Raw genomic sequence first — 26,416 nt, 5'->3', positions numbered from 1 at the left:
TACAGTGACTGTGTGTACCTTACATGTACCTCCCAGCATAAAAGGCAGTCAGGCACATTGTAGCAAAACCCTAAGAAGACAAGTGACTAGGGTTGTAGAACAAATCGCCCAAAACAGTGATTTTAAACAGTTTATTTTGCTCACAGATCTGCAATGTGAGTGGAGCTCAGTGGGGACAGCCCATCTCTGATACCCAGGCATCACTTGGGCCAGCTGGAAGCCTGGAATCACCTGAGAGCTCCCTCCCTCACAGGTCTGCCGTTCTTGCTGGCTCTTGGCTGAGATCTTAGCTGGGGCAGGACCACTACCTGTGGCCTGGGCTTCCTTACAGCATGGGGCTTGGGATAGCATCCAGACAGTGTGTGCCAGGGGGAGGCTGTACTGACTCATAACCTCGCCTTGAAAGTCACCCCACATCACTTACTTCCACCATGTTGTGTTTGTTAAAAGGGAGTCTAATAAGGCTGCTCATGTTGAACGAGAGGGTACGTAGACACCTACGTCTCATTGGAAGAACATCAGTGTCACATGAGAGAAGCATGTGGGATGGTGTAGCTATCTTTGGAAAATTCAATTGGTCACACCTCCAATTAGGCCTAATGATAGGGGATTCTGTGAGCTTCTCATTGAACATAGAGTCTTTTCTTCTACATTCATCCCCATCTAGTTTTTAGGAATTTTGCAGTCTAGCCTCAGAAAAGTCTTAGGACCTATCTCATACCTCCTCTTCTCTAGAAGAATTGGTCTCTCCTGTGATAGCTAAGAAGCCCACACACTAAGATGCAAGCATAGCCCTTAAAGGTCATCCTATCTAATAATAGACAAACATGGTAATTGACCGTACCTTCGCTACGCCTCCCATTGGCTAATCAGCACAATATGCAAATTAGCCGCCAACAAAAATGGCGGCTAATTTGCATACTTCAGGTAGGGTGGGACAGCACCATCCCACCTGCCCTGCCGCCATCTGGGCCTGCTATCTGCGACCCGGGGCAGCGGGCGTCCTGTGTGCGACCCGACCCGGGGCGGCCGGGCAGGGCAGCAGCGATCGGCCGGCCAGCCCAGGTGCCCCGTGTGCGACCCGGCCCGGGGCAGCCAGGCGGGGCAGCGAAGGCTTGAAGGCGGCTCCAGCCGGAGCGAAGGCCTGGGTTCCGGGTGCCGGAGGAAAACCGGTGCCATCAGCCAGGGGAAGGGAAAGCCTATTGCATGAATCTTTTCGTGCAACAGGCCTCTAGTCTCTTATAATCAGCTACCCCTTGGGATAATATCCCCACCGTCCCCACCACTCCGAAGGGGTCACCCAGCCTACACTGGAACACTTACAACAGGAGACAAGGGTGTTAAGAGTTGAGACAACATTAGGAACAGTTTCCAAACTAGAGGACAAGGATTCCCCGGACAGACATCACAGGCTTCCACTCCCAGCCTTGGTGGGTGACCTGGCGGAATGTGCTGGCTTTCCTTGTGGCCTCTGCACCCTGCCTGCTGGTCTCTGGTGTGGACTCTCCTCATGGTGCCCTCACATTCATCTGGTTGGATTTCAGAAGCATATATATGTGAATCGGGAACACCCCAATGCAGTGGTTCTCAACCTGTGGGTCTCGATCCCTTTGGTGGTCGAACGACCCTTTCACAGGGGTCGCCTAAGACCATCCTGCATATCAGGTATTTACATTACGATTCATCACAGTAGCAAAATTACAGTTATGAAGTAGCAACGAAAATAATTTTATGGTTGGGTCACAACATGAGGAACTGTATTTAAAGGGCCAGAAGGTTGAGGACCACTGCCCCAATGGGAAACAGGACAGAGACTGGAGGGAAATTTTGTATTGTTTGCTTCATTCATTGAGGTTGTAATTTCCGCTTAGGTTACTTAACTGAGCCGTGAGACAGGAATGATGGGGAACTCACGGTCTTCTGAAACAGCCATTCTGTCTTTGGAGAATGGTTGTCATTAAAGGATGGTTTCATTATTTTGAGTCAAAAATCTGCCTTTCTGTAATTTTTTCATATTGGTCACAGTTGGACCTTTTGAAGCCAGACAGTTTATTTCTTGTGTCCCAGGGTAACATTTCAATTCTGAAACCGCCTTCATCCCGCACCGAGTCTTTTCTTATCCGTGCTCTCGGGTCCTCAGCCTCAGCAGGCTCCAGAGTCTCTGAGCAATTTGGAGATGTGAGGATTTGGGGCCAAAGCTTTTTGCCCCCTTGAACTTTGGGATCACAACATAGGAGTTGACCAGGGACGGGGAGAGGGTGCTGTCCCTGTTGTAAGCTTTAGAATGTGAGCATCAGTTCTTTCTGGGGAACCCACAAAACCAACACACATGTGTCCTTCCTTTGTATCACTCAACCTCAGGATATATGCCCAACACAATGTTTTTGTCCAGGAAAAACTAAAGGCGTTCTAGATGGGCGCTGCTCTGACAACAAAACTGGGAATGTCCTCCCTACCAAAAATGACTTCCTTCGGCCGAAGTGAAATAAGTGATATGAACCATCGTTATTACCCGATCAACCTTTGTTCTCTGATAAAACCTGATTTATCCAATATTCTAAACCTGTTGAATTCAAAGGTCACTGTTTTGTGATCTTTCGTATCTCAGATTGAAGTAATGTTATTGCACCCACTGGGATACAGGGATTGTGTGTTTTATCATTTCTAGGCAAGTGTACTAGCCCACATACCTGCATACTTTTTATTTGTATAATTGGCTGTGTCATGTATTTGGACTGATAGGGCCTCCTTAAGACCTCTACCTAATTAAAAACAATATCATAAACAAGCACGTTTAGATTAGTCATTTGTCAAAATCTTATCAAATGTATTGAGTTCCTTTGACCTGCTGCTGGTACAGAGCAGGCAGAAATATCAGAAACACTCCCCTGTCCTTAGAACTAACGTAAAAGAAGGAATGTATGCTTTAAAGGAAAATAACAATAAAAACAGTGCTTCTGACAGCTACACATAGTGCTTTCTTGGTGTTAGATTCTCAGCAGTTGGCATATTTTAACTCATTTAATCTTTACAACAGCCTGTTGAGATAGGTACTATTCTTATTCTTGTTTCACAGAAAAGGAAACTGAGGCACCAAGAGATTAAGGAACTTGTCATTTGCCTGCAGGTGGCAGAGTGGAGTCCAAACGCACAGACACTGTGTGCTTTAAACCCCGTACTGAACACCTCTAACCAGACCTGGGGAGCAAATCCAGGCTCTGCTATTCTTGTACCTGGGCAAGTCACTGAGCATCTCTGAGCCTTAGTTTTCCCATCTGAAAAATGGGACTTCTTGGCAGAGTTGATCTAGGGTTAGTGATATTCGATATTAAGTGTCAGCACAGTACCTGACACATATACTAGTAGATCAACAATAAATAAAGCTTTTGTTTTCCCCTTGTTCAGTTTGTTTAATGACTGAGGGATTTCTCCCTTCTCTGCTACAATGCTCTCTTGTGGAAATAGAGAAAAATTGACCAATTTATCTTACACATATGATGTGTTAAAACATATATACTCTTTTAATCCATGGGTATTTTTTAGGGATTTTGCAGATACCTGGAAAAGCAATTCAGTGACCTTAAGCAAAGAGGTGTCGTGATCAGCTTTGATGCTCGAGCTCACCCAGCAAGTGGAAGCAGCAGCAAAAGGTACATAAAGCTGTTTATGCTGGAGGACTAAGAAGGCTGAGTCTGATGAAGCAAGACTCTGCTGATACAATCCTCCTAAAATAAAGGGTGGAGAGAGCAGCCCTTATTGGAGAATATCACAGGGTTGACTGTACTACCCAACATTTTACAAACAAAAACAAACAAAAAAGATCCTTGTGAAAGTATTTCTTTGTAGTGATTCTGTGGTTTTATTTTTAATCATCATTTCAATCGCTTGCCTTTAAAAAACATATGTCAGCTATATTGCATAACTACAAAAATGATGGGTAAGTTCTGTTTGCAAACTTTTAAGAATTCTGGTTTTATGTTTGGGTTAAGAAAATGAAATTATTTTGACAATTTAGAATTTAATACCTGTCTAAATGACTGAATTTTTTTAAGTGGCAACCTTATTTCTCCTTCTCACTTATTATGTAATTTTTTCTTCTACTACTCATAAGCTTCATGATCTCCTTTCATTCTTGCATGCCCATTTCAAGCTTTATTCTTATAACATTCACAGACCAATGGGAGTCTCTGTTATATAACTATAGGAAGGTAATGATGACGATGGTGATGATGGTGATAATGGTGGTGATGATTATGATGATGGTGACGGTCATGATGATGAGTGTGATGGTGGTGATGATGATGGCAGTAGTGATGACAGGACAGCAATTATTTGAGTGCTGAATGTGAGCTAGGCACTAAGGTATTACTCATTTAACCCTCACAACAACCTTTATGGCATGTACTTTTATCTCTAAAGGGCAAATAGTAAACATCTTATACCTTGTGGGTCGTACACTCTCTTTCACGTCTACCGATTCTGCCATGTAGCACAAAAACAGCCATGGACAGCACATAACTGAATGGGCATGCCAGTGTTCCAGTGAAACCCTATTTACAAAATGGGCTGTAATTGCCAATCCCTGCTCTTAATCATGCAATGTGACCTTTTTTTTTTTTAACTTAAATACTTCTTCTATTATGAATTTTTTAGTCACTTCAGAGTATAAGGATTAGTAGTTTCTTGGATTGGAAGAACACGCAAATATTTAACATTAATGAAATTCTCATGAACTCTATCTACAGTGCTGTTTGAGGTCAGAGTCCTAATCTTCGCCTTTCAGGAACTTGTAGCCTAAGAGAGAAGCATTAATGGGAACAAATGTGTGGCTGTGAGGAAGGGAACATGGTCAGGGCCAAGGACTAGATGACATCAGTCCCCAGATTGAACTCAGGATGACCTAAGGCAGTGGTCGGCAAATTCATTAGTCAACAGAGCCAAATATCAACAGTACAACGATTGAAATTTCTTTTGAGAGCCAAATTTTTTAAACTTAAACTATATAGGTAGGTACATTGTTATTAACTTAATTAGCGTACTCCTAAGGCTTAGGAAGAGCCACACTCAAGGGGCCAAAGAGCTGCGTGTGGCTCACGAGCCGCAGTTTGCCGACCATGGACCTAAGGTTTTTGATCTTCAATTGCAGGCTCAAAAAAGTGATTTTTTTTCTCAACAAAGCAAGAGAGAAGGGACAGATGCATATGGATTACATTTTCAAGAGAGTAATGTTGTACCAACCAGAATAGCAGTTTGTCACTTTTCAGTTCATGAACTTGCCGTTAGAATTAGATCATACGCATGTTTTACTGACCCCAGGGGCAGGTCAGATCCCCCAGCCAGAGCAGGTACAGTATGTGTGGCTAGTTCTGCTTGTTTGGCTTCTCAGGTTTCTTCATTTCAGGCTGACTACCCTGTTTCTGGTTGACACATCCTTTAGATATGTTAACATTGTCAATTAAAGTACAGGTATTTCTTGCTCTGGCCTTGGAACCACATTATTTCCAAGAAGTAACCTATGTTATTAATTCTACTTAAGTTTATGGTTCAGGTTTCAGAGTGGGATGGGATGGGATGGGATGGAGCTCAGAGCTATCACCTACAACATGCAAGCATTTAGAGATTGTAGCCTCAATATTAAACATGGGAAAGCACTCATGATCAGTCAATGGAATCCTCTTAATGAGTTGGGTACTATGGTAGTCTCAGAATTTTACCCAAGGAAATGTTTATTCATTCTTTAATCTTTCAATTTTAAATATTGGGTGGGGAACATACGCTACAACTGTTAAGCATATGCAGAGAATACATTGAATTTTTTTGTGCACATTTGTAACTTAGTTTATATATATATAATCATTTATACAGGGTGGGGCAAAAGTAGGTTTACAGTGGTTCGAATGCAATAATTAATAAATAATACAAGAATAAACTCTGTGTTTCACATACAACGGTAAACCTACTTTTGTTCGCTCTGTGTTTTGAGTGTCTGCGTTGCCAACTTTAAGAAGGTGCCTTTAAAATCAGTCTGAATGTTTCGTGAGATTGAAAGTGACTTCCTTGCCATTCATTCTAGGAAATACAGTTTAGATTTAACTCAGATTTTTATTGAACTTGTTTTTGATGAATTTTGCTATTTTTATGACTTTCTCCTATGAAGAGGCCTTCTTTTGCTGTCAAAATCATTCTGTATTACTCTTGATCTTAGGAATTTTCACTGTTAGAAAAGTGCAGAGATCTCTTGTGCCCCAGCCAGCTCCCGGGATTTGGGAAGAGAATGAATGATCGGGTTAATCCTGTAATGTATAATGTTGTTCACTGGAAGTAAATTGCTCATTTATTGTGGTAGAGTATTTTACTCCAAGCATGAATAAAGACTTGATGCCCTGTGTCCTACCCTAAGCCAGTAGCTGTAGAAGTTAAGAAAAATGTCAGTGACATTTAAGTCTTTTAAGGGCTGAATGAAACTAAGATGTGTATATGTCATATACATATATGTCATATACATATATATGACACACACACACACATGCCAATAAGATAACATGTAATCAAATGCTAGTCTGCATGGTCTATACCGGATTGCGATAGCTCTCCATTAGGGTTTCTCAGTCGCTGCACTATTGACATGCGACTTCATGCTGGGCCAGATGATTCTGTTGTGGGGGACTGCCCTGCAGGGTGTTTAGTGGCATCCCTTACTTATACCCACTAACACCCAGTAGAACCTTACTCCTACCCTCAGTGACAATCAAAAATGTCCTCAGATGTTTCAGAATCCTCCTGGGGGCAGAACCTCTCCTGGCCAAGAACCACTGAGATAGACCAGGAGTAGAAAGACTTGGGTGTAGGCCTGGCTTAGCTGCTAAGTGTCTGTTGGACATGGGACATGTTATCTGGCCTTTCTCAGCTTCCGTCCCATTTCTGTGAAACGGGTATACAAATAAAATGAGGTGACTCCCAAGGTTCCTCCTGCTTTAGTATTCTATGCCAATGGAAGTATATTAAGGTTTTCCTCGCTCTGGCTGCTATACTCAATCTAGAGAAGTGGCCAGGTATTCATTTCCTTCTTCACTGTCACTCACCGTCCTGACCACTCCTCTTCTTTCTCCCCCATCTCGCGTTTCCAGATTTGCCCGCCTTGCTGCAACCACATTTATCACTCAGGGGATTCCTGTGTACCTGTTTTCTGATATAACCCCAACCCCTTTTGTGGTAAGTAGCTAGCTCATTTTATAATTTCCTGTCACAGGGTTGGGGATGGGACATGGCTAAATTTTACAGGCTTTAGTGCTATTGGGAATTAGGTATTTGAATGACAGGAGAACATCTGGCATTTATGGGGTGTCCTTTCTTCTCTCCAGGAATGTTTCTCCCACATCCTAGTAATATGTCTCTGATGTTCAACTTTTGATTTTTCAGAATTGATATTTTTAAGTGCAGTTTTCCTTTTGCTTGTATTCAAAAGATATTTTCGCGTGTTAGCAAAATGTTTTTGGTGTGTGTTTGTTTGTTTTTTTCATTTAGCCTGTAGTTGTTTTTCCCAGCTATTACATTTAGAAAACCTCTCATATCTAAATCTTCTAAATCTGAATTCACCTCCAGCCACGTCTTACTATGAATATTTTTGACAAGTTGGTGCACCAGCTTTTTATGCAAATGTGCATTCTAAATATTATTCATGGCCAGTACAGAAAGCATGCTTGGCATGTTTTAGTAAGATTTTTATTAAATACTTAATGTAGCAGAATCTAAAGAAAAGGACCATAGGGACTGTGGCAGCTGTTGTTTTTAAGTAGATAGAACTTTTATGAGCGGAGCCAGATGCTAAGAATATATTTTTTTAGAAATTAAGCCAAAAACATGATCTGAATACAGTTACTTACATTACGTAGAAATGAATGTGTATGGATACAGGAGAAGTAATGCCCATTGGTTTGTGTTCGCTGTCTCTAGTGCACTGACAGGTAGATGCAGCACCTTCGAGATTATAATAACCCAGGGGACACTCAATGTCACATTCAAATATAGTTCAGGTTATTGTTTGATGGGAAAATTGCAATGTTTTTGAGCATCCTTGGTTTTCTGTACTATGTAAGTGTTTATAGCAATTGTTATTCTTACTATTATGATTATTAGTCCTCACCTGAGGATAAGTTTTTTCCATTGATTTTTAGAGAGAATGGAAGGGAGGGAGAAAGAAAGTGGGGGAGATAGAGAGAAACATCGATGTGAGAGAGAAACATCAATGTGAGAGAGACACATGGATTGGTTGCCTCTCACATGCTCCCTGACCAGAGTGGAGGTAACCTGCAACCCAGCTACATGCCCTTGACCCAGGAACCAAAACTGTGACCCTTTGGTCCTTGGGCCAATGCTCTAACCATTGAGAAAACCGGCCAGGGCAATAGCAATTATTTTTATATCAGACATGAATTAAATGAGTGTCTCATGGTCACTTCCCACTCTATGGAGTGATTCTCCCTTTACTTTGCTCCAGGACACATGGCAGATGTGAGATAACTCCTAAGGGGACTAATAGCCACTTAATGGGAGGGTGGAGGGACACGTGGTTAGATCTCGGTGGCCTGTGCTTGGTAAATCCCTTGTGCGGCCACAGAGGGGACAGGCCCCTTTCCCCATTTTGAGAAGTAGTCTTGTAAAGATAGGAGCCAAGTAGAAATACAAGAGAGGGAGCTTTTATTCTGGAGCAAAGATAAATGACCAAGATATAATTTTTTCCCTAAAAGCAAGTAGGGGGAAAGAAGAGAAGAGAAAGCAGTGAAAGGAAATAAACTGGATCTATACGCTTCTGTCCCAAGAAGAAGGCTTGAAAGAATGTGAAATGGAAGCTTAGACCATGTTATGGTTTGGAGAGTTTTCTAGTTCTACCAGGTAGAAGACAATGAGAAGAAGGCACCTAGGAAAATATTCTCCTTATTAGGGTACATGTCCCAGAACTTTGAACAGTGAGTTAGTTCTAAGGGTAATAAGAGTATATTGCTTGGGTGTGGCACGAAAATACTGAATGACAGGTTATGATATTTATATATTATGTTTATTAAAAGGGAACAACTTGATACAAACAATATACCTAGAATAGACATTTTACGTATACCTAATGTGTGTGTTTAAAACTGCTCTTATTCCATCAGCATGGATGGAACTGGAGAGCATTATGCTAAGCGAAATAAGTCAGTTGGAGAAAGATAAATATACATGATCTCACTCATATGTGGGATATAATGATCAACATAATTTGATGAACAAGAATAGATCCAGAGACAAATGGTGTGGTGGGGGTGTGTGTGGGGGGGTGGGTTTAGAGAGCAACCAAAGGACTGGTATGCATACATATTAGCATAACCAATGGACACAGACACTGGGGCGGTGGGGGCTTGCCTCGGGTGGGAATGGCTGGGTTGGGGGGTCAATTGGGGAAAAAGGAGACATATGTAAAAACTTTAGACAATAAAAAAAAAGATGATATATTATAAAAAAAAACACACACAAAAAAAACTGCTCTTGTTTCCTGCCGTGACAGCCCTACACAGTGCTGCATTTGAAACTTTGTGCTGGGATCATGATAACTGCCTCCCACAACCCGAAGCAAGATGATGGTTATAAGGTACTTTTATTTTTCTGTCCACACGTATGTCCTTCTCGGCGAACCCTAACCCTCCACAGTTTGGGAGCATGGGGAATGGATGCGTTTCCATTCACCGCATCCTATCTGGATGTGTGCCTGCGTTCTCAGGTCTACTGGGCTAACGGAGCTCAGATCACCCACCCGCACGACAAAGGGATTTCTCAAGCTATTGAAGAGAACCTGGAGCCATGGCCCCAAGCTTGGGATGATTCCTTACTTAACGGCAGTCCACTCCTTCACGACCCAAGTGCTTCTATCAGTAAGGACTACTATGAAGATCTTAAAAAATACTGTTTTCACAGGTAAATGGATTGCACACTCACCTCAGGTGAGTTCAGTTAGTGTGATTCAGCCAGGCTCTCTCACTTCATGCTTTCTATACACAGGCCAAGTACAATAGGCCAAGTACATAAACGGTAGCTGCGTCTGATTTTAGAGGCTGTGGACTGGGGTTTGGTAACATTCCTTAAAAAGGCGGATAGTGAATATTTTTGGCTTTGCGAGCCATATAGACTGTCACACCTGCCCAGCTCTGCTGTCGTGGGAAAGCAGCCGTAGATGATATGTAAATGAATGAGCGCAAACCTAGCTGTGTTCCAAAAAATAAGTTTGTTTACAAAAGCAGCCCTAGCTGGTTTGGCTCAGTGGCAGGTGGCTGGCCCATAGACCACAGTTTGCTGACCTCTGCTGCAGACTCATATATGTGTAGGAGAGTGTATGTGTGTGTGTGTATACTAGTATATGTATATATAAAACTTGTTGAAAGGTGTTGAGTAGGAAACACTGACTTTTTTTTAACTTTCCAGAAATTTTCTGTGCATATGCAAGCACACATACGTGCAATATATTTCAAACCATCTATAGGAATATACCGTGCGTGTTGTTTGTGCGATGCCTTTTCTCTCCAGTTAATTTGTCACGGATACTTTCTCTATTACCCCCTGCTAGTCCTGACACTTGTTTTTGTAATGTCTGCTGTGCCCGTTTATTTAACCCAGTGACACAGACTCAGTAATGACCATGAAATAAGAAGTAGACGAGCTGAGGCAGTGTCGTCCTTCCGTAGTTTGCTGTGGGTCCACCACTCCTCATTGTCCCCCGAGCAAAAAACCACTGGTTTTCAGGAAGTGGAATTTTTTAGGTTGTCTCTAATAATGTAGTTATTGGACCACCTGGGAGAGCAGGCTCCCGCGTAGCCTGTGGAACCTCAGTCGCATATGAAGGAGCAGCCGTGCCAGCTGGGCGTTACCCTGTGCAAACGTCATCCGGAGTTGCCAGGCCATCTGACTTTTTCTCCCTGAAAGAAACTGGAAACCAAGATTTGGTTTGTGAAATCTCCTAATTTTTAAATGTTGGGAACAAGTAAAACACTTCTTCGAGCCTTCCTTCTGTCCCTCTGAGTCAGCTTCTCAAAGACTAAGGGTTTCTGCCAGCCTGGAGCGGCTCAGTTGGTTGAGTGTCATCCTGTGCACCTAAAGGTTGCCAGTTCGATTCCCGCTCAGGGCACATCCCTAGGTTGTGGGTTCAATCCCTGGTCAGGGCACGTACGGAAGGCACTGATAGATGTTCTCTCTCACTCTCATCTCTCTTTCTCTGTCTCTTTCCCTCTCTCTCAGCATGTCTCTGGTGAGGATTAAAACAAAACAAAACAAAAAGCTAAGGGTTTCCAGTTTGGGCCACTCCAAGGAGCTCTTGAGCAGTTACTGGAGTCCGTGGGTCGTGTCTGTGTGTGTATCTAAGTGTACATATTTCCATGTGTATCCTTAGGTACATTTCTGGCGTCAGAATCGTATGTGCATTTACAAAGTTGATAATGGTTTACAAATTGCTCTTCAAAAATGTTAGTTGACACTCCCACCAACGGGATATGAGCCACACATTCTTACCTCACTGAGTATTATCAAGTTTCTCATCTTCCCCAGTTTGTTAAATGAAAGTAATATCTCACTTTATTTGCATTCTAAATAAGCTGTTTTTCATATTTATTTAACCTATATTTTTCTGTGTATTTGTTCATCTTTTGTATTTGTGAAACCTCTTTGCCTATGTAGAAAACTGGACTTCATTATTTTCAAATATTTTCCTTTCCAGTGTTGCCTTTGGATTTTTTCATTGAATCTTTCTGCTGAACTTCTATAAAAATGTGATGTTTACCAGTTTTTAATTTATGACTTCCAGGTTTTGTGTCATACTTAAGAAGACTCTACGCCACAATTATAAAAAAAAAAAACCTCCCCCTATTTTTTGGACTTGTATATTTATATTTTGTAATATTTAACTCTTTTGAGTCATTGGTGATTTTTAATTTTGTTTAATTAGGTGTTGTTTTTTTCTAAAAGGTTTGTGGTTGTACCAACATGTTAAATTGAAGAACCTATCCTTCTTTGACCAATTGGAAACTACTTTTCTCAAACAATTGCTAATACTAATTGAGTGTTTATTATATATCAGATATTTGCTATAGGTTGGAACCTGAGCCCAGGGCTCTTTCTGCCCTCCCGCTCTCGGTGTGAATGCTGCATCATAAACTCTGACAGGAATCAGATTTGCTGAAAATAACTGCAGAGTAAAATTTAAAACTTGAGCCTGTTGGAAGAGGGGTATTATATTGGAGAGGAGTAAGTTTTTTTAATGCGATAGAAAGACCCTCGTTGTACGTTTGTATCACACTGATGTCTTGTGGATCTGGTTCCTTGATACTTTGCAAACCTTCCCGTTTTGAAAGTCACGTTTGTGTATTTGATCATTTTCCGTGACGTGTCTGGTTCCAGGAGCGTGAACAAGGAGACCAAGCTGAAGTTTGTGCACACCTCCGTCCACGGCGTGGGCCACCGCTTCGTGCAGTCGGCTTTCCGGGCTTTTGACTTTGTTCCTCCCGAGGCTGTTCCCGAACAGAAGGATCCCGATCCTGAGTTCCCAACAGTGAAATACCCGAATCCCGAAGAGGGTGAAGGTGTCTTGGTAACCTCATATTTTTATTTATAAAGTTTACCTCTTCTGTTCAAAACTATGACTACCAAGTACAATATGGTTTTTTATGTGCTTTCATTGTAAGGAACAAAAATAATTTCATCATTGGAAATATTTATATTTATTAATCAATCATCCATTTCTTAAAGGAACTTTCAAATTAGATATGTTAGCATCAGGATATGAGGGCTGAAATCTAAATTTTTTAAATTAAATTTCATGAATTAAGTTTAAGTTACTGTGCTTCCTTAATGCCAAAAGGAAACAGTAATAGAATGGAAGTTTATCCTCCCATGAATTTTATTCCTTAATTGTCATTTTTCTGATATGAGGAAGTACTATTTAAATTATGGTTCCTTCGGCCTTTTAAAGGGTAGGGTAACAATGAGATTCAGAGAGCCAGTTTATTTTGGTTTGTTTGTGAGGTTGATCACATGGGAAGCCTGGAGATACCATTCCAGCTGCACACACACGATCAGCTGTGGGGTGAATTCCATGGGCAGGTCTGGGTCGTGCTCTGGTTCTCTCATTATCTGACCTGGCTCAGGAAGTAATACATGACCAGCCAAGACCAGCTCCAGAAATAAAATTCAGCCTGAGTTTGGGGAAAATTCTCTTTTGGTTCTTAAATAACTGAACGTTTCTAAAGACTGCAAAGTCCTTGATTCTTGATGGAAATATTCTTTCTTTCTGCTCTTTTTCAGACTTTATCTTTTGCTTTGGCTGACAAAATCAAGGCCAAAGTCATTTTAGCAAATGACCCAGATGCTGATAGACTTGCTGTGGCAGAAAAGCAAGACAGGTACGTACTCAATGTGATTGCCTACATAATAGAAATGATAAAGGGTGACATCTTGGGCAGGAAAATGCTTCTGGGGAGACTGGACCTATTTGAATTAAATTTAAATTAAATTTAATAAATTAAGTTTAAGTTACTGTGCTTATTTCCCATTTACTTTGCAAATGATCATCTCACTGGGTTTCTGGAGAGTCTTCCAACACCGAGCAGGGTGCTGACACGGGGGCCACACGATTACTCTGCAAGCACAATGCAAAGTGAACCGCCCAGTGTGAACCTGGAATTGAAATCACTCCCTGTTATCTTTTTATCATTGATTCATTATAATTAATGACTCAGTGCCTAATGAGGACAAAGTGCTTTGCTTGGTGCTGGCTTTGCAGTTCTTTATTCGCCAGCAGGTTTGGTAAGGAGCTGACCTTCAAGGAAATGTTGAACTCAGGTTGAGCAGACTAGAGAGGAGTGCCTGTGGAGTACTGACAGTATAAGGCAAGTTTGACTGTAGAGCAGCGGTTCTCAACCTGTGGGTCGCGACCCCTTTGGTGGTCAAACGACCCTTTCACAGGGGTCGCCTAAGACCATCCTGCATATCAGATATTTACATTACGATTCACAACAGTAGCAACATTACAGTTATGAAGTAGCAACAAAAATAATTTTATGGTTGGGTCACAACATGAGGAACTGTATTTAAAGGGCCAGAAGGTTGAGAACCACTGCTGTAGAGTGTGCACAGAGAGGTGATAGGTTACGGGGTGGGAGGCATTGAAAGGCAGGCAGGGATCAAGCAGTTTCAGGTATCAGATGGCATATGTGGCGTTTCGGGGAGTGTAGTGCTATTAAAGGGTTAGGTTTTAGATTATGATAAAACAGAGTCAATTCTGTATCCGTTTTTAGAAAATCAAGCTAAGGTGATATGTGCTAGAACATGCAATGTACTTCTAGCCACATGGACCACAGGGAGGAAGATAAACCCACGCATGTTTTTGGCGTCCTCACCATTTTAGCATCAAGCTCAATCTTAAGGAATGCTAAGCTGTTGCCTTCTCAGACTCAATAAAACTGACCGAAAATTAAGACGTACACACTAGTATAGTTGGGGAATCTTGTCAGCATATTTCTGTTGTGTTGAAAAAGCCTTTGCGGAAAACAAAGAGAAAAGGAATGATGTATAATCACTGACATACTTTTACACGCTCTTCAAAGATTGGCTGTTTGTCTAGGCAAACTGGCTGAGACCTGATAGATGCTCACATGTTTGCGAAGCGGCAGTCACGTTTCTAGCCAGTTATTTAAACAACAATAACAGGGCGTCTTCCAGAAATGACCTTGAACCTTTTTAGCTTCCTTGTTCCGTTGCAGGGACTCCCAGTGTCTTTGGAGACCTCAGCAGTGCACGGTTGTTTTCTCTTTCAGTGGTGAATGGAGAGTATTTTCTGGCAACGAGTTGGGGGCCCTCTTGGGCTGGTGGCTCTTTACTTGTTGGAAAGAAAAGAATCAAGATCCCAGTGCCCTCAAGGACACGTACATGCTGTCCAGCACCGTCTCTTCCAAAATCTTGCGGGCCATTGCCTTAAAGGAGGGTTTTCACTTTGAGGTAAGGTTTTTGGGGGCACATAGTCTTTCGCCTTTCATTTGCTCTACTGAAGGTCTAAGGCACGTCTTTCTCTTTTGGATTATCCCTTTAGGAAACATTAACTGGCTTTAAGTGGATGGGAAACCGAGCCAAGCAGCTAATAGACCAGGGGAAAAATGTCTTATTTGCATTTGAAGAAGCTATTGGTAAGAAGCCATGTGATGCTCATAGAATTTGTTGATACACAGAATGCAAATATGTGGGAAAAGATGTGGATTTGGATTTGGGTTCAGTAAATTAGTGTGAAACAGGAGAACACAGTTTGCTTTGCTTCTGTGGCATTCAAAGAGGGTTGAACTGTCCTATCCCTAAATTGGCATCTCAGATTTCATTCAGCTAGAAAGAATATCTGGCAAATAACCAAGCCATTCGTGTAAGAAAGTGAATCCTTTCCCCAGATGACTGAAAACAGCGATATTATGCACATGGCTGCTGGCAGCTTAAGAATCCACATTTTTGGGGGAGTGTGCTGTTTCCTCCACTGTGGAGTTGATATCCAGACCTAAGTGTCTGTCCACAGGGAAGAAGGCCGAGTCGTGGTGCCTTCATCAAAGTGATTGTCATCTGAAAGGATGACCCCAAGCCCAGCCAGGATGACAGAAAAACACTTGTCTTAAACTATCAATAGGAATGAGCAGAAAGGAGAGTGAGCCACAGACACCTGAAATTCAGATGTTTGTGCTGGGGATATTTTAGCTATTCATTCAGCAAAAGCTCTGACACATCATATTTATCCTATAATACGTATTCTTCTTATTCATCTGCATATTTCCTGCAGCACCCATAAAATTGAACCAATTAAACGAAGTGGAATTGCTCAGTGTTGCTCTTTTTTTCTCACAATTGGCAGTCTTCTCTTTCTATAGTTTTTTATTTAATAATATTTTTGCATTGGTTTATCAAATATTTATTGCATGTCAATTACACAGTCATTCTGAAAGAAATGGGCACTGACCTCTGCCCACAGCAGTTGCCAAGGATCTAGTTAAATTACCACACAGAAGACAATAGGCCAGGAACCAAGATGAATAATATAACTCACAAGAACTATGGGGATTCAGAGAAGACAGCATAAGCCTTGACTAAAACAACTGGAAACAGTTCTGTGGGAGCTGGAGGAATTTGGGCTGGACCTAGGAAACAAGCACCATTGTCTGGGAGGAAGACTCTCCTTACAGGTTATTCAACAAATACTTCTTGAAGGCCTACTATGTGCTGAGCACTGGCTTGATTCTTAATTATAATACTGGCAAATGAGAAGCACCCATCTCTTATACTGTAAAACCACTTATGTGATAGGCAGGGTGTGTGTAGATACATGCACCACAATGTTATAAAGGAACCCACTCCTAAGTGTCTGTGTCTGACATGTGTCTCTGCAGGATATATGTGCTGCCCTTTTGTTCTGGACAAAGATGGAGTCAGTGCCGCCGTCATAAGCGCAGAGCTGGCTAGCTTTCTTGCAACCAAAAATTTGTCTCTGTCTCAGCAGCTAAAGGCCATCTACGTTGAGTAAGTTTCTATTGATTATTGAATTGAAGTAATATAGTTTGATTAGTTTCATGTGTACAATGTAATGATTCAATATGTGTATATATTGGGACATGGTTGCCACAATAAGTCGTTAACATACATTACCACATGTGGCAATGTATTTTAAGTGTATTATGTTCTTGCGTATGAGATGCTAATGTTCTTTCCAAAGCTCTGACTTTAGTTATGAATTCTATTTCTTAAGAAAACGAAACGAGATTATCTTTTCCTTTTGATACTTACCATTTGTGATAGCACTAATCTTTACTAAATGAGAACATGACACAGAATGTGATTTTAAGTGTCTGATGCCAAAAAAGATTAAATGTGTTCATGAAACGTCTATTTAGTCTTTATAGCAGTTTCTCAACTCTTGCCTTTCTGATGCAAAAGGAGCCAGACACAGTACATAATGCAATGGGCGTGGTATGGCTGTTCCAGTATAATTTTACTTACAAGTATAGGCTGAAGGCAAGGTAGCAGCTTGGTGAGCCCTCGGGTAAATTGTTGCACCTCCTTTTAATGCTAAATGATTGCTTTGAAGCTAGTCATGGTCATTTGTCTCATTACGTATTTGAGAATGTGCTGGTTGGTGCCCGTTCTGTATATGCTATGCATAATTATTTGTTCCTCATTTTGCATGTATTTGTATTTGTTTTGATAGGTATGGCTACCATATTACCAAAGCTTCATATTTTATCTGCCATGATCAAGGAACCATTAAGAAATTATTTGAGAACCTTAGAAACTATGATGGGAAGAATAATTATCCGAAAACTTGTGGCAGATTTGAGATTTCTGGCATTAGGGACCTTACCACTGGCTATGATGATGGCCAGCCTGACAAAAAAGCGGTAAGTCACATCCACTTTCATCAAACTCTTGTCTGTTAGTGATTTCAGAGAGGAAGGGAGAGGGAGAGAGAGATAGAAACATCAAGGATGAGAGACAATCATTGATCGGCTTGCCTCCTGCACACCCGCTACTGGTGACAGAACCCACAACCTGGGCATGTGCCCTGACTGGGAATTGAACTGTGACCTCCTGGTTCTTAGGTCGACACTCAGCCACGGAGCCACACCAGCCGGGCAATACACCATATATTACTAAAAGATAAATAGTATTAAGAGTTACAATGAAGCTGAAACCGGTTTGGCTCAGTGGATAGAGCGTCGGCCTGCGGACTGAAAGGTCCCAGGTTCGATTCCGGTCAAGGGCATGTACTTGGGTTGCGGGCACATCCCCAGTAGGAGATGTGCAGGAGGCAGCTGATCGATGTTTCTCTCTCATCGATGTTTCTAACTCTCTATCTCTCTCCCTTCCTCTCTGTAAAAAATCAATAAAATATATAAAAAAAAAAAAAGTTACAATGAAACATGGCAGATCCAACCACTGCCATCTCATTGTCATGCATCGACAACCACATTCCCTCTCAGTTTTTTCTCCTGGACTTTACCAACAGGTTTCTAAATACTGTGCTTATATGTTTTGAATTATCAGTGTTAGACTCTACTAATTTTCTGTTATGGAGACAAGGATTTAGTTCTTACACTTCCAGCATTCACCATTCCCCTTCCTCCCTGTCCTCACAATACATTTATACCATAACTTTGGGTGACATGAGATTCTGTGCTTGTATTAATATGGCAGAGGGTGAGCATCCGAGAGGGTCTAACAGCTACTTTCAAATACCACCTTGCCTTTCCCCTGCCCTTTGCAGTACCTGGTGCCTCAGGTAGTGAGTTTGGCAGGTTTTGCAGAACACCTTGACTGGGTTCTCGTCTGTCGCCTGCAGTGCTCAGCTGTCACCCCGTGTTCCGGGGCAGGTTTGCTCCTCCATCTGTTTTCTGACTTCCCAGATTGGCTGGCAACCCCATCTACTGCGGTTCCCTTTCTTCCTCTTTGCCCTTGTGTTTGTTTTGTTTCTCATACTCCTGTCATTTTAGTGAATACATCCAGTTATGAATACATCCGCCAGAAGCTTTATTTTTTTTTAAGTCTGTCCATAGACATTTTTGCAAAGTTAAGTAAGGTCTAGTGTTGTTTTTATTTTATTTTTTTTTTGTAATGCATCATTAATCTATGTAAATCAATTTCTTGTGAAATTATATATTTCAATTTTAGTAAAGCTTTAATCGTTTTCATGAGTAGAACGGAAGAGGTAAAAAGCCTATAAAGTTTACTTAAATTTCACACATTTCCTTTTTATTATTATCTAGTGTGTCATTTGTATGGAGTGCATTTTCAGATTTTCTCCACAGTGTTCTTCTTCCTGAACCAATATAGTTGCTTGGCATTTATTTTCTTGCATATCTAGAGGAAACTATTATCTAGGTCAGAAGAGTTTCTGTTACTATATACATTCAGAATGTGTATAATTCATTCCTAGGTTCTCCCTACTAGTAAAAGCAGCCAAATGATCACCTTTACCTTTGCGAATGGATGCGTGGCCACCATGCGGACCAGTGGGACAGAGCCCAAAATCAAGTACTACGCGGAACTGTGTGCCCCGCCTGGAAACAGGTAAGATGTGGATGGTTTTCAGTCCCTAAACTTCCTAGTTGGTTCTGTTTATATGCTGAGTAAAACATTTCCTCTTTCCAGTGTGTCGTTTAACTGGGAAGCTTGTTCCAGAACCTACAGCAAATACCTTGATATTAACAGCTGCTTGGAGCATCCAGGGACACGACTGTTCCCTTCAAGCTTAATTACATCTCTTTCTCTCCCAACTTTTCTTTGTATGAGAAAAATGCCATTCCTAATTTCAGTAATAGTAATATTATTTCCTTTCTCTAGTAATATTTTTTTAAAATATTTTTATTGATTTCAGAGAGGAAGGGAGAGGGAGAGGGAGATAGAAACATCAATGATGAGAGAGAATCATTGATTGGCTGCCTCCTGCACATCCCCTACTGGGGATCGAGCCTGCAACCCAGGCATGTGCCCTTGAAATATGTAAATATGTAAATATGGCAGAGGGTGAGCATCCGAGAGGGTCTAACCAGATACTGGTAAAACCAGAATCAAACCTGGGACCCTTTGGTCCTCAGGCCGACACTCTATCCACTGAGCCAAACCAGCTAGGGCTCTAGTACTTTTTATATGAGGTAAGCACCAATGAGTTTTCCTCTTTTTCCACATGTGTCTGATACAATAAAGTAAAATCATTGCACATGCATTCAGCACATATTTTGAGCACCTGTTTGGTTGCATTAGGCTATGCTGGGTCCCAGGATAAAGAGTCAATGTCAGAAAGAGCCCTTGCAACCGAAGGACTGATGGTCTGGTAGCTTCAGGGTCATGGCTTCATGAGTATGGGAAAGGGCTGGAGTTGGTCACTTTCCAACTGTAACATTTTGAACTTTAACAACTGTGTTGTATGTCATTAGCATGTGCAAATGCGCTACTGCAAACTACTTAACCCACAGTTAACTAGCTCTTCTCTATTTAGATTACACTTAAGAATCAGGGGGAAAAATTTAAGGTGAAATCAACTCTGCCCAATAGAAATAAAATGTGAGCCACCTATGCAAATTTAAATGTTCCATTAGTGAATAGAAACAGGTGAAATTAATTTTAATAACATATTTGATTTAACTTAGTCTATTTAAATAGTGTCATTACAATATGTAATCCATACTAAAAGTTATTGAGATATTTCATGTTTTTGCCACACAAAGTCTTCACAATCCATTTAGTATCTTACAACTTGCCATGTATCTCAATTCAAATGCCAATTTTTTTTTGCGAAATACTGTAACTGTATTTAGATCTCATAAAATTTACAGTAGAAAATATAGAATTTGATATCCCAGTTATTCCAAACACACTTAAGTTTTCCAACAGCCAAATCAAGTGTCAATTTTTAAATTTGAATTTCAATCAATCGGACTTAAATGAAATTTAAAAATCAGTTTCTTGGTTGTACAAGGCATATTTCAAATGCTTGACAACCACGTGTGGCTAATGGCTACTGTAGTAGAAGGCAGAAGACTTGGTAGTTGTTACAACATATATTCCAAAGCTTTGCTCGTAGAAAGATTTTTCTGAGTTTGTGAATCAGATTTGCACCATGTGGAAGTAGGAGGAGAGGAACACTGCTGAGCATCTTAAATTGGCAAGCCAATAGCAAATTACGATACAGCAAATTAGGAGTGGGTGAGGAAACAATTGTTAGGGTTAGACTTCCCTTAGACAGGCAAAGTGAGTGCTGATAGCAAAGCAAGAAATACTGAAGCAAAACAAAACTAGAAACATGGAAACAAGAACTCAGAGAGTTTAAGTGAAATAGCATTCTGCTCCCAGTGGGCCCTGCATCTTCTGAGTAAGAGCTGCCGAACAGCTGTCAGAGTCATGATTATAATTCTTAACCATCGAGGTACTCAATTACATGGATCTATGAAGTCATGGGACTGTAATAGATTTGCTACAGATTCTCATTAAAACCTTCTTGTGCTTAAAGGGCAAAAACTCAGCTATGAAGCAACTTAAACATAAAACAGCTCATTTTCTGAGCACTTTGCATTACCAGTGTTTTATGGAATACTAGAGGCCCAGTGCATGAAATTCATGCACGGGGTGGGGGCTCCCCTCAGCCCAACCTGCACCCTCTCCAATCTGGAACCCCTTGGGAGATGTCTGACTGCCAGTTTAGGCCCGATCCCAGGGATTGGACCTAAACTGGCAATCAGACATCCCTCTCACAATCCTGGACTGCTGGCTCCTAATTGCTCACCTGCCTGCCTGCCTTGTTGACCCTCACTGCCTCTGCATGCCAGCCTGGTCTCTCCTAACTGCACCCCACTACCAGCCTAGTCGCCCCTCACGGCCCCCCTGCCGGCCTTGTCGCCCCACGCAGCCTGCTGTTCAGTCATTTGGTTGTCCCTCACTAACCCCCCTGCTGGCCTGGCCATAGGCAGCCATCTTGTGAGGACATGAGGGTTAATTTGCATATTACCTCTTTATTATATAGGATTGTGCAAGTATTGGTGTTTCCACCTGTGTTAAATAACAAGCTGTATGCTACTACATCGAGTATGATTTTTTCATTGGCTTCTTTGTAATTCTCATTCTCACTTAGTGTTTGTATATTTCTGTATCTTATTCTTTTTTGGCGGGGGGAATAGACATTAGACCAATTTAAAGATGTTTTCTATAGATATTTGTCTATATTTGTCTTTTCCTTTTCATTATCCTGTGAAAAATGTGCCTAATATTCCAGAAAACTTTGCTTTAAAATAACAGTACTATTTAATGTTTAAGGGTCTGTGGTATTTACATTTTTCACATGGCTTACTGAGTGGACTTAAATTCAAATACTGATTTATAAATTGCTAAAAACACTTAGAAAAAGTGTGCTTTTATTATATGCATTGAAATGTTGCTTGCTTTCATTAAATGGGACATTAAGCACTAAGTCAGCTATGGCTATGCTGTCAGGGTTCAAGCCAGGCACCAGCATACCTACTGTACAACAGCAGTAAAACCATGGCTAAGGTTTCCTTATTTTCTGATAACCTAAAATATTACTAATATAGTCATATCATGAATTTCATTTATTCATAGAATTTCATGACCTACTAATTTCTCAAGATATGAAATCCTTTTCTGGTATAAGTTCTGCTTTTTAAAAAATATTTTGTTGGGGTAGATGTCTTTAGTTTTTATTTTGGAAAATTTGAAACCGACAGAAATGTTGAAATAATAATGTAGAGAATATTACATACCCTCGCTTAGACCAGGACTTGGCAAGCTTTTCCTGTAAAGAGCTAGATAGTAAATATTTTAGGGTTTGCAGGTCCTATGGTTTCTGCCACAACTACTGGGTCTGCTGTCGTAGCTAGAAAACAGCCATAGACATGAAGGAATGGGTGTGGCAATGTTCCAATAAAATTTACACAAACACGCCATAAAGCCCTGGTTTGCCTACCTCAATCTAGAATTAGCAATTGCTAACGTTTTGTGATAGTTGCTCTCTCTCACTATATACATTATATTTTTGGTTGTTGTTTATTTTTCCCCTGAGCCATTTAAAAGTAAGTCATAGACTTTAATATGCATTCCTAAGAACAAAGACTTTCTCTTACTATCTAAGGTTTAGATAATAATTATATCAGGGAGAGTTCTAACAGAAACAAGACCAGTTGGAGCTATAAAGATACATAGCTCTCTGTAGACTACAGATACATATATATATATAAATATGTCTGTATGTCCATATGTAGTAAATTCACTGTTGAGTTTTAGGTATATTGTTGAAAAAACACACACAGTAATTAGTTATGTGCCTTCCTGAGGATTGCTTTTTTCTTCAAAGCACGCTTATGGGGAAGGAAAAAAAAGACCTGCATGATTCATATGTACTTATGAAGCATAATTACTTTATGTGTTACCAACAGGGATAAAAATAATTATAACAACAGCTTACATTTATTGAGGTTTTGGGGCCAGATTCTATGCTAATTGCTTTCTATAATTTGTCTCAATGTACACAGCAACTCTCTTGGGCAGGTACACTCTTTATCCCAATTTTACAAATGAGGAATCTGGGCCTTCCAGCGGCTGAGCCTTCCCCGGGGCACACCCTAGCAACCAGTAGAGCCAGAATTAACGCCTGTAACAAGATGGGTTGTGTTAGTTGTACTCTTAGCTTGCACAATGTAAAAATGATCTTAAATGACAAGGATTGCCATCTCCATTAAAATATAGTTTGTAGCTCTGACTGGTTTGGCTCAGTGGATAGAGCGTCTGCCTGCGGACTGAAGGGTCCCAGGTTCGATTCCAGTCAAGGGTATGTACCTTGGTTGCGGGCACATCCCCAGTAGGGGGTGTGCAGGAAGCAGCTGATCGATGTTTCTCTCTCATTGATGTTTCTAACTCTATCCTCCCTTCCTCTCTGTAAAAAATCAATAAAATATATTTTTTAAAAAAGTTTGTATACTAGTATGTGAAAGATGGTTAAGTATGAAGTAATGACATTTTGAATTGAAGGATTTAGCTTTTTTAAGTAGCTTTTTGGGTTAAAGTTCTCATAGTAACTCACACTGTGCTAGTGGCCTGACACTTATATGAGCTGCTGGAAACTTGTCTAATTCCAAGTCCAGTTTATCTGTCATCTGCCTTCCAATCATTTACATGTGAATGAGTGTTTTCCGCCTGCTTGAAAACTGGATTTCCTTAGCGGGATCTTGCTCCCTAGATTAGCATTTATATTTTAGTTGTGGCCCTTTGTTCTGAAGGTAGAATAATGAAGATGAATCCCAGGGTCTGAGTTCCTGGTGCGTGACTAGCAGGCCCGCTAGGAGGTTCCCTGGCCCTGTCTGGTCTAGGAAGGGCTTACAGCCACACCTGCTGCTTAGCTTCCAGAAGTTTGTGTGGAAACAGTATCAGGAACGTTCTTGTCCTGGGAGAACTAGGCCATAACAGCTGTGGCTTGTAACAGTTCAGCAGGACTCAGTGACAACTGGAGTCGTGAAGTTTTCTCTGCAATGTTAGGCACAAACATTGCAGAACTTTAGGGATGTGAGGGCAAACATTGTGTTTCTTAAACATTCTTTTGAAGACTAGAAAGATGGTTTTTGTTTATGGTTGAGACTTTGGGAAAGCCTTTGGGGAAAATAATTGATATTGTCTCGTGGGATTTTTTGTTGTTGTTAACAGAGGCTAGGCTCCCTGGACTTCTGTTTTGTCAGATTTATTAGTAGCCCTCCTCTGAAGGTTACATGTCATTGTACTTGGTCACAGTGGGGAGAATTTAAATATGCTTTGGGCCCTGGCTGTTTTGGCTCAGTGGATAGAGCGTCGCCTGCGGGACTAAAGGGTCCCAGGTTCGATTCTGGTCAAGGGCACATGCCTGGGTTGTGATCTTGATCCTCAGTAGGGGGCGTGCAGGAGGCAGCAGATCAATGATTCTCTCTCATCATTGATGTTTCCATCTCTCTCCCTCTCCCTTCCTCTCTGAAATCAATAAAAATGTATTTAAAAAATAAAATATGCTTTGTGAAAATCCACTGATCTAGAATTTCCCCCCTTATTTTGCAGTGATCCTGAGCAGCTGAAGAAAGAATTAAATGAACTAGTCACTGCTATTGAAGAACATTTTTTCCAGCCACAAAAGTATAACCTGCAGGCAAAAGCAGAGTGAAATATTCCAGCCTTGGGCACAATTGCATTTACCTACATTAAGCTGAACTTGATTTCTTTTTTCTTTTTTTTAAAATAAATCTTTATTGTTCAGATTATTACAGTTGTTCCTCTTTTCCTCCCCATAGCTCCCCTCCACCTGGTTTCCACCTCACCCCCTGGCCTTACCCCCCCCCCTTTACCCCCCCCCCACTGTCCTCGTCCATAGGTGTACCATTTTTGTCCAGTCTCTTCCCGCACCCCCCACACCCCCTTGCCCCCGAGAATTGTCAGTCTACTCCCTTTCTATGCCCCTGATTCGATTTTATTCACCAGTTTATTCTGTTGGTCAGATTTTTTATTCACTTGATTTTTAGATTCACTTGTTGATAGATATGTATTTGTTATCACTTTGTTGTTCATAATTTTTATCTTTACCTTTTTCTTCTTCCTCCTGTTCTTAAAGAATACTCTTCAGCATTTCATATAATCCTGGTTTGGTGGTGATGAACTCCTTTAGCTTTTTCTTATCTGTGAAGCTCTTTATCTGACCTTCAATTATAAATGATAGCTTTGCTGGGTAGAGTAATCTTGGTTGTAGGTTCTTGCTATTCATCACTTTGAATATTTCTTGCCACTCCCTTCTGGCCTGCATAGTTTCTGTTGAGAAATCAGCTGACAGTCGTATGGGTACTCCCTTGTAGGTAACTAACTGTTTTTCTCTTGCTGCTTTTAATATTCTCTCTTTGTCTTTTGCCCTTGGCATTTTAATTATGATGTAAGACACATCAGTGTGGTCCTCTTTGGATTCCTTTTGTTTGGGGTTCTCTGTGCTTCCTGGACTTGTAAGTCTATTTCTTTCACCAGGTAGGAGAAGTTTTCTGTCATTATTTCTTCAAATAGGTTTTCAATATCTTGCTCTCTCTCTTCTTCTGGCACCCCTAGAATTCGGATGTTGGTGCGCTTGAAGTTGTCCCAGAGGCTCCTTGCACTCTCTTCATATTTTTGTATTCTTTTTTCCTTTTGCTTTTCCAGTTGGGTGTTTTTTGCTTCTTTGTATTTCAAATCTTTGACTTGATTCTTGGGATCCTCTAGTCTGCTGTTGGATCTCTGTATATTATTCTTTATTTCAGTCAGTGTATGCTTAATTTCTAATTGGTCCTTTTTCATATCCTTGAGGGTCTCACTATGTTTCTCGGAGGTTTCTAGAAGATTCTTGAGTAACTTTATAACCGTGGTTTTGAACTCTATATCCAGTAGTTTTCTTTCCTCTATTTCTTTCACTTGTGACCTGTTTCTTTGTCTCCACATTTTGACTGCTTCCCTGTGTTGATAGAGTGGCTTTGTGTGCTAGGTGTCTTATAGGGCCCAGTGGCTCAGCCTCCCTAATTACCTGAGGTGGACACTCTTGGTGCACCCTTTTGTGGGCTGTGTTCACGGTCTTGTTGTAATTAAGCCTTGATTGCTGTTGGTATCACTGGTAGGAATTGACCTCCAGGTCAGTTGGCTGTGAGGACCAGTTGTGTCTACAATGGGAGAACTTCTGTGCTGGAGACACCCTTATGGGGCAGGATTTGTTTTAGTGGGGCTTTGGCATTCACTGAGTCTTCCCCCTGAGTGTGTCTCTTATGGATGTGAAGAGTTGTAATCTGGATGGTCTCACTCTGACCACTGGGTAGACTAGCTCTTGGATCTCCAAGGAAGTGCAAAG

General features: G+C 41.1%; 1 protein-coding gene and 1 non-coding gene across 5 annotated transcripts in view; both read left to right on the top strand.

Moving 5' to 3' along the window:
• The window catches only part of PGM2 (phosphoglucomutase 2), a 31,712-nt gene extending 6,888 nt beyond the window's left edge, over nt 1-24,824 (top strand). For 2 of the 4 annotated variants that reach the window (XM_014455638.2, XM_023753658.1), the window contains 12 exons: nt 3,544-3,650; nt 7,128-7,212; nt 9,542-9,625; nt 9,755-9,948; nt 12,418-12,607; nt 13,321-13,418; nt 14,832-15,012; nt 15,104-15,197; nt 16,434-16,563; nt 17,249-17,438; nt 18,974-19,107; nt 24,625-24,788. In XM_014455638.2, the coding sequence (XP_014311124.1) occupies nt 3,544-3,650; nt 7,128-7,212; nt 9,542-9,625; nt 9,755-9,948; nt 12,418-12,607; nt 13,321-13,418; nt 14,832-15,012; nt 15,104-15,197; nt 16,434-16,563; nt 17,249-17,438; nt 18,974-19,107; nt 24,625-24,727 (1,590 nt within the window). In that variant the 3' untranslated portion in view covers nt 24,728-24,788. Of the gene's footprint in view, nt 1-3,543; nt 3,651-7,127; nt 7,213-9,541; nt 9,626-9,754; nt 9,949-12,417; nt 12,608-13,320; nt 13,419-14,831; nt 15,013-15,103; nt 15,198-16,433; nt 16,564-17,248; nt 17,439-18,973; nt 19,108-24,624 lie in introns of all 4 variants that reach the window. The other 2 variants (XM_006088517.3, XM_023753659.1) reach the window with 2 other exon arrangements.
• Nucleotides 3,669-3,796, top strand: LOC111825969. The gene has a single exon (XR_002829208.1).
• Nucleotides 24,825-26,416: the final 1,592 nt, after the last annotated feature.

The sequence above is a fragment of the Myotis lucifugus genome, unplaced genomic scaffold (genome assembly GCF_000147115.1).
Source record: "Myotis lucifugus unplaced genomic scaffold, Myoluc2.0 scaffold_48, whole genome shotgun sequence".
In the NCBI taxonomy this organism is placed as follows: domain Eukaryota; kingdom Metazoa; phylum Chordata; class Mammalia; order Chiroptera; family Vespertilionidae; genus Myotis; species Myotis lucifugus.
Note: the sequence above shows the minus strand (reverse complement) of the source record. Positions and strands in the feature narration are given on the sequence as shown.